The sequence below is a fragment of the Acipenser ruthenus genome, chromosome 2, assembly GCF_902713425.1.
Source record: "Acipenser ruthenus chromosome 2, fAciRut3.2 maternal haplotype, whole genome shotgun sequence".
Classification (NCBI taxonomy): Eukaryota; Metazoa; Chordata; class Actinopteri; order Acipenseriformes; family Acipenseridae; genus Acipenser; species Acipenser ruthenus.
The window spans coordinates 41,124,251-41,136,172 of NC_081190.1; the positions used below are offsets into that span (position 1 = coordinate 41,124,251).

The window sequence follows — 11,922 nt, forward strand, 5'->3', positions numbered from 1 at the left end:
TATGAAGGTGTTGGCAGCATTGTCCTTCTATATCTGATGGTCATTTCAAAGGGGTATTTGCATCCAGTGTAATGTTACTGCCAAGAGATTATCAATGCAACTGTAGCCTATCGGAACTCTGGATACATACATTATATGATTTGCAATGCGTCCCTGGCTTTTAACACCTGTATCTAATCCACACATGAACAAAGAACAGGCATACAATAGGGCACACAGGTCCACTAGGGTGTGACCAAGAAATGCTCGATGCTCAAAGACCTCATCTTGAACCACTGGAGCTACCTTTGAATATTCCTTCTGGATAAGCCGCCAGGGCTGTCAGGCAACAGATCATTGACATGTATTTTGCCTAAACTTAATTTGTAAGTATACATGTTGTCAGACTCCAACCCCCACCTCCCCCCCTTCCCCCCCACACTTACTGTATGTACAATATACATTTCCATCTTCACACGTTTGTATGCATATAAAATGTTCTTAGAATATGGCAAATGTTCGGTGGCTACTTCTAATCATGTTGAGTTTATTTATCATGGAGACGAGCAAAGAGTGCCGGAGAAAATACATTCAACATGATTAGAGGAATTCACCAAACAATTGTAAAACCTGTATTGGGTTAGGGAGTTCTGTTGTAATTTTAAAAGCTTAATAAATATATAATGAAATGTTACATAAATGTTATACATGTATAGTAACTAACAACTACAAACACAAATGGCAACGTATTAATTTATAGCCTACAATCATACTTACCGTATTCCTTCAAATTTAAGACACAGCCCAAATTTAGCACCCTCAATTTGAGGAAAAAATAAAATATCAAATAAATATGCATTTACAAAGATACAACTTCAATTACGCTGTTGTATCATACAAAACTGACATGAAACAGTGTTGTTGTAGATTAACCACGGAGCTCATTTATTGTGCTGCGTACTGTATAGTACTTAAGATGGCGTCTCTGTCGTACACACACACCCCTCACTCACTTACGCGTCACGCATCACGCATCCCAGCAACAGCAAGCATGACACAAAACACTCCACAACATCAGGCAACATGTAACCCAGCAACCACAACAGCATTGATCGCATTGCAAACACAACGATACCAACTAACAGAACATAACATATGCAGATGGAGATTACTCACACCTGTTTTTCTCCCAATGGCATTGCTTGGCATGTCGAAAAATATGGGGGTCTGATCAGCATTTCCGATCTGTCCAAGATGGTACTGTTTGTTAGAAACACTGAAATTGTAAAAAATGATCTTCGAATTGCTCAGGAAGCCAATGACTCTTCTTTGACAATGGCTGCCTGTATGTCATGGATGATTCGAGAGGGGGCAGTAACGTCTTTGTTGTCTTTTCTCAGCAGTCAGTCACGTTGCTGCTTGTGTATTTGGGCAGACGTCTTGTTGTCTTTTCTCAGCAGTCAGTCACGTTGCTGCTTGTGTATTTGGGCAGATGTCTTGTTGTCTTTTCTCAGCAGTCGTCACGTTGCTGTTTGTGTACTCACACGTCTTTTGTTGGTGACACCATGCTCTCTTTATGTGACAGAACGGCTTGTCTTCTGCATGTCACAACAATAATGTGCAAGGAACTATTCTCAAAATGATTTACATGATTGGAGGGAGGGAGGGTGTGTCCTTGTTTTTCTCTCTGTACCTTCAATGGCCACATACTTACAGAGGATTAGGAGGTGGCCACTAAACACTGTCCCTATTGTTTTTATTATTCCCCTATATTCTGTCTATGATGTTTTGCCCTCTACTTGTGTTTAAGTATGACTGCATAGGACTAAGAAGAAGTCCCTGGAAGAAAATTTGAACTATGTTCCAGTTTTGTTGTATACAGGTCAGAGCTGGTGGTTTGCTGGTTTTCAGCTGCTGTGCTTGCTCAGGAGACATGGTGTTGGTTGAGGAGCTGGTTAAGTAGGGGAAATAGGTCAATTAAAATCCATCTGCTGTCTACTCTCCTAAATGAATCTGCTTAACCCTTGTCTGGGATTGTACACAGTATACCTGCTAGAGCCCAGTAAGAGGCAAGTACATTTTTAAACAGTGTTTTGTCTATAAGGTCTGAGGGAAAAGTTCAACTGTTGAGGTGGGCACAACCAGCATCAAATGACCAAACACTGAGCAAATATTTATGTCACCCTATTAGTACACTGAGCTATGAGGGTAAGGTATAATGACCCTGATTTTTATATTAAGACTGCTGTTAATGATAACTTACTAATAACTGGCTCCTTACAGACTGGAGACAAGAACAGGGTGATTTATCACTGTCTGAATGCCAAAGCAGCAGACACGTCAGTGATTTTGTAGCCATCATAATGCCAAAGTAATAGAAATGGTGCACTGATTGTTATCTGTCATGCTCAAAAGGACGTGTCCTGTCGATTAGAGGTGAAAACTGGGTGATAACGGTTGCAAAATTAATCTATCTTAATGAATAATCAATGTAATGTTTTAAAAATTGACAAACATTTGTTACAGTGAATAAATAGTGAACAAATACCTATACGTATAGAGGGGACAATAAACCCACTGTTACATACCTTTCACTCTGCTGCTGCTTTTTCTTCTATTCTTCTATTTTTCTCAATACTGTAGCAGACTGAAAGTTGTATTAATTAAGCACTATAAGTATTACAAAATGTAATAAACATACTATTTTAGTAAATGCTTCCTGCATTAGCATGTGCCTACTAAGTACTAGAGTTCTAGTTATTGTTATTATTTATTTCTTAGCAGACGCCCTTATCCAGGGCGACTTACAATTGTTATAAGATATCACATTATTTTTACATACAATTACCCATTTATACAGTTGGGTTTTTGCTGGAGCAATCTAGGTAAAGTACCTTGCTCAAGGGTACAGCTGCAGTGTCCCCCACCTGGGATTGAACCCACAACCCTCTAGTCAAGAGTCCAGAGCCCTAACCACTACTCCACACTGCTGACCATGTCTTTAATTAACTCCTATTTTCTTAAACTCAATTGGCAGGATTATCCTTTTTTTTACTTTTCATGACCTATGCAATAAGTGAAACAAGCAAATAATGGTTTGCATCAGCAAGCTCATCGTCTCTCTACAGAACTATTTTGCGCTTTCAACTCTTCCTTTAAAGGTCATTTGATAGGTTTTAGGCTATTCATAATGTTAGGGCAGAGAGACGTTAACAGGACAATAACAAGGGTAATGTGATGGCTAACTCTCTGAACCTGACAATAAATATCAATAAACCTGACAGGCGGGAAATTCCCACAAAACCATCAGTGGAAATAGAAGCAAAGATTGAGCCTGGCAGGGTGTACCTGTCAACCATCAACCATCTATTAGCCAATGTGCACTAACCTCAAAGTCAGGTAAAATAAAACTTGCTTGCTATCGTCATGTTGTCTGTGCCATGCTCTTGCGTACACCTCCTCCCTAAGACGTATATTTGGGTTACTAAAACAATATCTTGGGTAGTCCATATCTCTGACATGTTTTTCTTTATGAGTAGGTAATAGCAATATCCTTGTTCAATGAGTGGTTGTAATTGAATTTCTTTGGGATGTGGTATTACCCTTTTCAGGGATGAATCCAGTTCATGTAAGTCTTCAGTTACAGCTACTTCAATTCATGCGAAACATACCATATTTCTATATTTCTATCAATAAGGCTGCTTCACTGTAATGATCTGACTGTGGTTCCCTTGAACTGAAATTCATCCAAGAGAATGACAAACATAGCCTTAATGTACAACTGACAACCTGTGAGTAAATTATGTCTAAAATACACTGAAATATGCATTAAAATTCTAGGTACATATCATTTGTGGTATTTTGATTAGGTATGTGTGATAGTTACACAAATTATTATTTACATTACCAGATACCAGGCAGAGTATGATATGAAATACATAATTAATACTAACAGCTCAAGTTTTTTTTTGTTTTTTTTTAACTCACAGGATAGTTTTGACATAAAATAATCCAGTGTTCAGTGGCAGCCGGCCAGCACACTTTTGTAAAGATAAATTCACAGAATACTATACTTGTGTTTTGAATTAATTATTAAAATGTATCTTGTTTCAGAAAACTTTCAGCAGGAAAATACTGTAATTTAAACTTTGCTGAGGGACAGTCCTCTCCCCCATCTTAACACATAAACACACTGTGACAGGGTAAAGGGCCTTGTCCCCCAACTTGCGCCATGTAAATACCATTCATATGTATAAAACTGTGTAATGCTGATCTCTGTTGCTTTTCTGTATGTCGAGAGAGAGAGAGGGACAAAGGGGAAGAGTTCCATAGACACTTCTGGAATGATACAGGAGTTGGTCAAGCTGTTTGATTGAAATGGACCCTGCTTACTGGGTTTGAGTGTTATTATCTTCATTTGTGTTTCCCCTGTTCTGCCACTAAGACCCATTCACACTTGCGATTTAAGGCAGCCCAGGGCTGTCTCAGGGCCACCTTTTCTCATATGTGAACATTCCAAAAAAGAAAATACAGCACAGGGTCGGCCTAGATTTAGGCCACCGTTTCGATGGGGCCTGCAATCCTTGACCAGGGCTGGCCTTTGCATATATATGAACACAAAGCAGACTTAGGTTGCCTTTTTCGTATCTCATTAGCAATTAGATTTTCTATGATAACATGGAAAAATGCAGATTTTCTATGATGTCGGAGATTTTCACATCGCTGGTAATGTGCTGTTTTGCACTTCATGCAGCAAGGCTGTAGATTACACTCGTAGGCAGACCATTGTATGACACATGGAAAGCGCTAAACATACATTGAATGGAAGGAAAACATAAACAACAGCAAACTTGGGATTTTTTTCTGTGCTCAATGCCAGCGTCTCATGATAACCTGGGAACTATTTGTAATATTTGAAGTAAAAAAAAAAAAAAAAAAGTTTGTTTGTTTTATTGATGAATGGCACTGGTAAGTTTGTAACTTGCTTAGAATATGAAAGTGTAACAATTTGTATTTTCTATGTAATATTTCAATTCCTGTTATTGTGCTTATTATTATTAATGGTATTAATAATAATATTGCTGTATTTAGATTAGGGTACTTTCCTTAATGAAGGTTTTGTTATGATGAGGGTCTTGTATAGCCATATGTTTGGTAATCTTCCAACAGAAGGGGTAATGCTAGTGTTCAGTCTTTACTGGTAATGGTTAGGGACTAGAGAATAATAATAATGACAATGATAATAATAAGAAAAAAAATAGAATAGTTTAACAATCATATTTGTAAACAAAGACGGTATTCATGCAGGTTAAATAAATACATATACATGAGAAGAAACATTTGTAATGTAAAATTGTGATAAAGAGAGAAAGAATCAGAGCTGTAAATCTCCCTCCCGACCAGAAAGGGCGCTGTGTAAGGCTGGTGATACACTTCCCCATAGACGGGTCGACTCGACGGTGGGTGGAAACAGGAAGTCGGCCATCTTGGAGGAAGCATGTAGCTGCATGTACGCGAAACGATTGCCATGATGCGATCAGCACAGTGGCGTCGGGCTGATTGCAGGGAGGAGTTGGGCAGTACAAAGGGGACGCAGCTGTGTGAGTACAGCCCCTTGTGCTGAGAATGTAACCTACGGCCAGAGTGTTGTTTGTTTGGTTTGTTACGTGTTTGTTTGTTTCTTACAGATAAGGGTCCAGGAGTTGACGCTACTGAGCCAGCACACACCCCTTAGCACTTCCTTCACTGCACAGCAAAGACACTCACCACCATTCCCAGGATTTGAAGAGCACTATTTCGTGCACTGTGGACGTGGATTGGGGATTATTTGTGTGTATTTTTGTTTGGGTTTTCAAGCCCGTCATGTACCACTGCTAGTAGAGGGGCGGCTCTTTTTGTTTCTGTTTAATAAACACAGAGAAATACTGTCTGGACAGTCACTTTATACACCACACCACTCACATCGGGATCACAAAAATCTATTTGTCTTGTGAATGTCAGACACTGTATGTACAACCTGTTAGTCATTTGCAATCTGAGTGAAGCATCCATTACGAAAATAAATAAATATTTACCTGTCAACACTAGCAAGTTGCTGTTTCCTGCGTTCTAAATACCTCTGTGTTCTTGAGAGAACAATATGATTGTGGGTGGGGGTAAGCTCGGACCGTCAACCCGTTTTTGTAGCAGATGTTTCTTATATATATATATATATATATATATATATATATATATATATATATATATATATATTGTGAGCCATCTCACAGGCCAACCCGCAGGGGGTGCATATGGTGGGCCGGAGAGAGGCTGACCGGACCCAGCAAACAGCACAGGAGGGATCACTGGCAGCTCTGGAACCAGCCTGCAATGATCAGGAGGAGATAAGTGGGCTATGGGCTACAGGTGCTCATATTTAGGGACGTTAATTAAAATGAATAGATTAGTGATTGCCTCAATTGGCCAGCACCTGTAGCCGATGCAGTTAACAAGCATCTCCTCCAGCCCAGTGATATAAAAAGGCTGAGCAGTCACTAGACAGGGGATCGTGACTGAGGAGAGAAGGACTGAGCCGTGTTGGAACTTGTTGTTTTGAAAATAGTTTTTTTTTTTAAACTACTCCTGTGCAAGATATAGGTTTGTTTTTTTTGTTTGTTTCCCGTTTTTGATGCCCTTCAAGACCCAAAATAAAAGCACACGGATCCACCAAACCTGTGTTCGCCTGTGATTAATTCCACATTAAAAAGTGGTGCCTGCATTCAGCAAGCCACAAGTGGTACCAGAAGTGGGGCCCCTCTGACGGCAACAGCTAAACTTATTGTGTGGATATGGAGGTGGACAAGCTGATACGGTGGATGCAAGAGCAGGAGGGGAAACGAGAAGCCAGAGAGGTGCAGAGACAGGAACAACTGGCTCAGTTTTTCGGCACACTGGTGACTAAGATGATGGCACCAGGGAGTACGGAGGCCACGGTGGCCAGGATGTTTGCAGTCCAGCCCAAGCTCCTGAAAATGACGACTGAAGATGACCCTGAAGCGTTTTTAGTAACGTTTGAAAGAATGGCGGAGGCAGCAGCTTGGCCAAAAGAGCTGTGGGCATTGAAACTGGCCCCATGTCTCTCCGGAGAAGCTCAAGCCGCTTACAGAGCACTGGACACGGCAGACGCGCAAGATTACCAGAAAGTAAAAACCGCTATCCTGCAACGCTTGGGCATCACAGAGGAAAGCTATAGACTGCGCTTCAGGGGATATACCATCCCCTTGGGGACTAAACCCCGTGTGGCAGCTCAAACCCTCCGCCACTTCTGCAAACGGTGGCTGAAAACAGAGAGCAGGAATGTTGAGCAAATCACAGACTGTCTGGTGGTCGAGCAGCTGTTACAAGTAATACCAGCTGGAGTGGCAGCCTGGGTCCGAAGAAATCAACCACAGAGCTTGGAGGAAGCTGTTTGCCTGGCAGAGGCCTACCAGGATGCTGAAGCGGCTGCAGCCCCATCGGAAGGAAGCTCAGGAAAGAGGACAAATACATCTCCTAAGGACATACAAAAAAAGGTAAACCCCAAAGAGGGTAACCGGAAACCCCCTTTATGGGTTCCACGGTTAGCTCCTCGGTGGGTAACAGAAAAAACTAGCCCACCAGAGGAATTCTGGCGGGACAAACCACGGACATCCCCAGGCCCCATCATTTGTTTCAGGTGCGGAGAACCCGGGCACATCGCGAGGCAATGTCAGCAGGAGGAGATTGAACGTATGGAAGTCGGGGTGGCGCGCAGCATTGCGTATGGTCATGCCGGCCCGGTGAGTGCAGATCCCTTTGTCATACCAGTGAGGGTTGAGGGTCAGGAAACCATCGCTCTGATAGATTCAGGTAGCACAGAGACTCTGGTTAGCCGGGATCTCGTACCAGGAAGCAAATACAAAAAGGGGCAAGCAGACATAAATTTACTGTGTGTACATGGTGATATAAAAACCTATCCCACTGTAATAATCAATATAGAAATTGGGGGTAAATCCTTTAAGGTTAAGGTGGGAGTGATTCCAGCTCCCCCCTTCCCTGTAATCTTAGGGAAGAACTGTGAAAGGTTCCATCAACTGTTAAAAGCCGGAACCACACTGGTTGGAGAAAGGGGGGGACCACTGCACTCCACTTCTAATTTTGAGGGGGAAAATATGGACGAAGGGTTATTTCCATTTAGGGAGGAAGTAATCAAGCCCCCTCAGGGAGAAAGGAAAACCCGCTCTCAAAAGAAGCGGGAAGGTAGGAAATTTCTGGAGAAAACTAAAAACCTTGGCAGAATTGGGGAAAGCCCTATAAATCTTCCCTCATTACAGGCGGTAGAGTCTGAAGACAATGAAGATTTTTTGAACCGAGCGATTGAACTTGATCGTCCGGTTTTTAAGCAAGCTCAGTTAGAGGATCCTAACTTACGGTATGCATTTGAACAGGCCATGGAAGCTAGTGAAGAATATTGGAAAATATGCGACACAAAACCTACCCCACACTTTCTGTTAAACAACGGCCTGTTATACAGGGTTATTCGGGGTACTCTCCAAGGAGAGCATACCCACCAGTTGCTAGTACCGCACTCACAGAGGAACACCATTATGCGTTTAGCGCATACACATTTGTTGGGGGGACATCTAGGCACTGACAAGACACGAGATAGAATCCTTCTCCGTTTTTTCTGGCCTGGGGTGTGGCGTGAGGTGGCAGATTTCTGTGAGTCTTGTCCCGAGTGCCAGAAAGTGGCAAGTAAAAAACCGCCTCGAGCTCCCTTGATACCGCTACCTATTATTGAGGTGCCCTTTGATAGGGTAGGGATAGATATAGTTGGCCCTTTGCCAAAAACCAAGTCAGGGTGCGAATATATATTAGTGCTAGTTGATTATGCCAGCCGATACCCTGAGGTGGTCCCCTTAAGGAACATGGCTACCAAAACTATAGCCAGAGAACTAATGAATATTTTTTGTAGAGTGGGTCTCCCAAAGGAAGTGCTTACTGACCAGGGAACCCCCTTTATGTCCCGGGTCTTTAAAGAGTTATGCCGCCTCCTGAAAGTAAAAACAATTCGAACCTCTGTGTACCACCCACAGACGGATGGTTTGGTAGAGAGGTTCAACCGAACCCTAAAAGGTATGCTTAAAAGGGTAGCACAAGAAGATTTGTGTAACTGGGATACTGCTTTGCCTTTTCTGATGTTTGCTTTCAGGGAAGTTCCCCAAGCATCAACCGGGTTCTCCCCATTTGAATTACTGTTTGGCAGACAGCCCCGAGGGTTACTAGACGTCTTGCGGGAAGCATGGGAGGCAGAACCAGCTAGAGGGGACAGTGTTGCAGAGTATGTAACTCAACTCCGTGACAGGTTGGGAAAAATGTCCCAACTAGTGCAGGAACATTTAAGAAAAGAGCAGTCCCAACAGGAGCGACAGTACAATCAGGGGGCGAGGGCCCGGGAGTTTAAAGAGGGGGACCGGGTATTGGTGCTGGTCCCATCTGACCCCCATAAGTTTGTAGCAAAATGGCAGGGGCCAGTGGAAATAGTGGAGAAGGTAGGACCCGTGAATTATAAAGTTCATCAACCAGGTAAAAGAAAAACCCACCAGATATACCACGTTAACTTACTAAAGCCTTGGAAAGAACGAGAGTGCTTGTTTTTTAGAAATGCTGAGTTAGAGGGGGAGGATGAAACCCAAGGGGAGCCCAAAGTACCACAAAGACATAGCATATGCAAAGGGGAACACTTGAATAACCAGCAACAAAAAGAACTTAATAAATTGTTGTCCGATAACTCTGATGTATTTTCTGAGGAACCTGGGATCACACACCTGGGGCAGCACCAAATCACAACGGAGCCAGGAGTGAAAGTGTGTCAGCGGCATACACGGGTCCCGGCAGCCAAACGGGTGACCATGAAGGAGGAGGTGAGAAAAATGCTGGAGTTGGGTGTTATTAGAGAATCGTTTAGTGATTGGTGCAGCCCGGTGGTAATGGTTACCAAGCCTGATGGTTCAATACGGTTTTGTATTGATTTCAGAAAATTAAATGCAGTTTCCAAGTTTGATGCATACCCGATGCCTAGAGTGGATGAACTGCTGGAGCGTGTGGGAAATGCCCGGTATATCTCCACTCTAGATCTAACCAAAGGTTACTGGCAGGTACCCTTATCACCGGACTCCTGCGAAAAAACTGCCTTCTCCACTCCTCAGGGTCTCTTTGAATTTGTGGTTCTCCCCTTTGGCTTGCACGGAGCGCCTGCTACTTTTCAACGGTTGATGGATCGGGTCCTCCGTCCTCATGCTGAGTATGCTGGAGCCTACTTAGATGATGTGGTAGTCTTTAGCCATGACTGGCCGACACATCTACAAAGGCTACAGGCGGTATTAAATTCCATTAGGCAGGCAGGGCTCACAGCAAATCCAAAAAAATGCAAATTAGCCTTTTCGGAAACCCAATATTTAGGGTACACAATGGGGCAGGGGTTGGTAAAACCTCAAGAAACTAAAGTTAATGCCCTGAGGAATTATCCTCGTCCCACTACCCAAAGGCAGGTTCGGGCTTTCTTGGGGCTAGCCGGTTATTACCGGAGATTTATTTCGCACTTCGCCACTAGAGCTACACCCCTTACAGATTTGACCAAAGGCCATAAAAATCGGCCCATCCAGTGGTCCAAAGAGTGTGAGGCGGCGTTTCAGGACTTGAGACATGCCTTGTTGTCCAGACCAGTCTTAAAGAACCCTGATTTTAGAAAAGATTTTATCTTGCAGACAGATGCCTCAGGGGTGGGCTTAGGGGCAGTATTAGCTCAGGACTTTGATGGGGAAGAACATCCCATCATGTTTCTAAGCCGAAAACTGTTACCTCGAGAACAACGGTATGCAACGATAGAAAAGGAATGTCTAGCAATCAAGTGGGCTGTAGAAAGCTTAAAATATTATTTGTGGGGACGCCGCTTCACCCTTTATACAGATCATGCCCCGCTGCGCTGGATGTATAAGGAGAAGGATTCAAACCCTCGTCTCACTCGATGGTTTCTGGCTCTACAGCCCTACTGTTTTGAGGTTAAGCACCGGGCAGGTAAGGATCATATGAATGCTGACGTGTTGTCAAGAATCCCTGAATTGACTTCTTCTTCCTGCTCTAGGATTATGCCGAAGCAAAGGGGGAAGGTATGTGAGCCATCTCACAGGCCAACCCGCAGGGGGTGCATATGGTGGGCCGGAGAGAGGCTGACCGGACCCAGCAAACAGCACAGGAGGGATCACTGGCAGCTCTGGAACCAGCCTGCAATGATCAGGAGGAGATAAGTGGGCTATGGGCTACAGGTGCTCATATTTAGGGACGTTAATTAAAATGAATAGATTAGTGATTGCCTCAATTGGCCAGCACCTGTAGCCGATGCAGTTAACAAGCATCTCCTCCAGCCCAGTGATATAAAAAGGCTGAGCAGTCACTAGACAGGGGATCGTGACTGAGGAGAGAAGGACTGAGCCGTGTTGGAACTTGTTGTTTTGAAAATAGTTTTTTTTTTTAAACTACTCCTGTGCAAGATATAGGTTTGTTTTTTTTGTTTGTTTCCCGTTTTTGATGCCCTTCAAGACCCAAAATAAAAGCACACGGATCCACCAAACCTGTGTTCGCCTGTGATTAATTCCACATTAAAAAGTGGTGCCTGCATTCAGCAAGCCACAATATATATATATAAGAAACATCTGCTGCAAAACAAGGATTACTGCATATCCCATCTGCTCTTCCATCCTGAGTACAGGCTATCAATCCATTGCAGGGTTGCAGAACTAAATATGCGGCGGTCCATTTTTTTTTAAAATGTAGTACTAGAGGCGCAAAACAATACATCCCAAACGTAGACAAATCTAAATCTAAAACAAAATGGCCAAAATGGTTTAATAGATCAATTAAAAAAAATATTCAGTGAAAAAAGGTACT

General features: G+C 43.0%; 1 protein-coding gene across 2 annotated transcripts; it reads left to right on the top strand.

Annotated features, from left to right (window-relative positions):
- Positions 1-6,768: 6,768 nt before the first annotated feature.
- Positions 6,769-11,287, top strand: LOC131699404 (uncharacterized). Of its 2 annotated transcripts, none has more exons than XM_058995982.1 (2): positions 6,769-9,899; positions 11,120-11,287. In XM_058995982.1, exons 1-2 carry the CDS (start codon positions 6,807-6,809, stop codon positions 11,150-11,152), a joined length of 3,126 nt encoding a protein of 1,041 aa, XP_058851965.1. In that variant the 5' UTR covers positions 6,769-6,806; the 3' UTR covers positions 11,153-11,287. The 2 variants fall into 2 exon arrangements, with proteins under 2 accessions (XP_058851965.1, XP_058851971.1); XM_058995988.1 differs by having other exon boundaries at positions 6,769-7,775.
- The last annotated feature ends 635 nt before the right edge of the window (positions 11,288-11,922 follow it).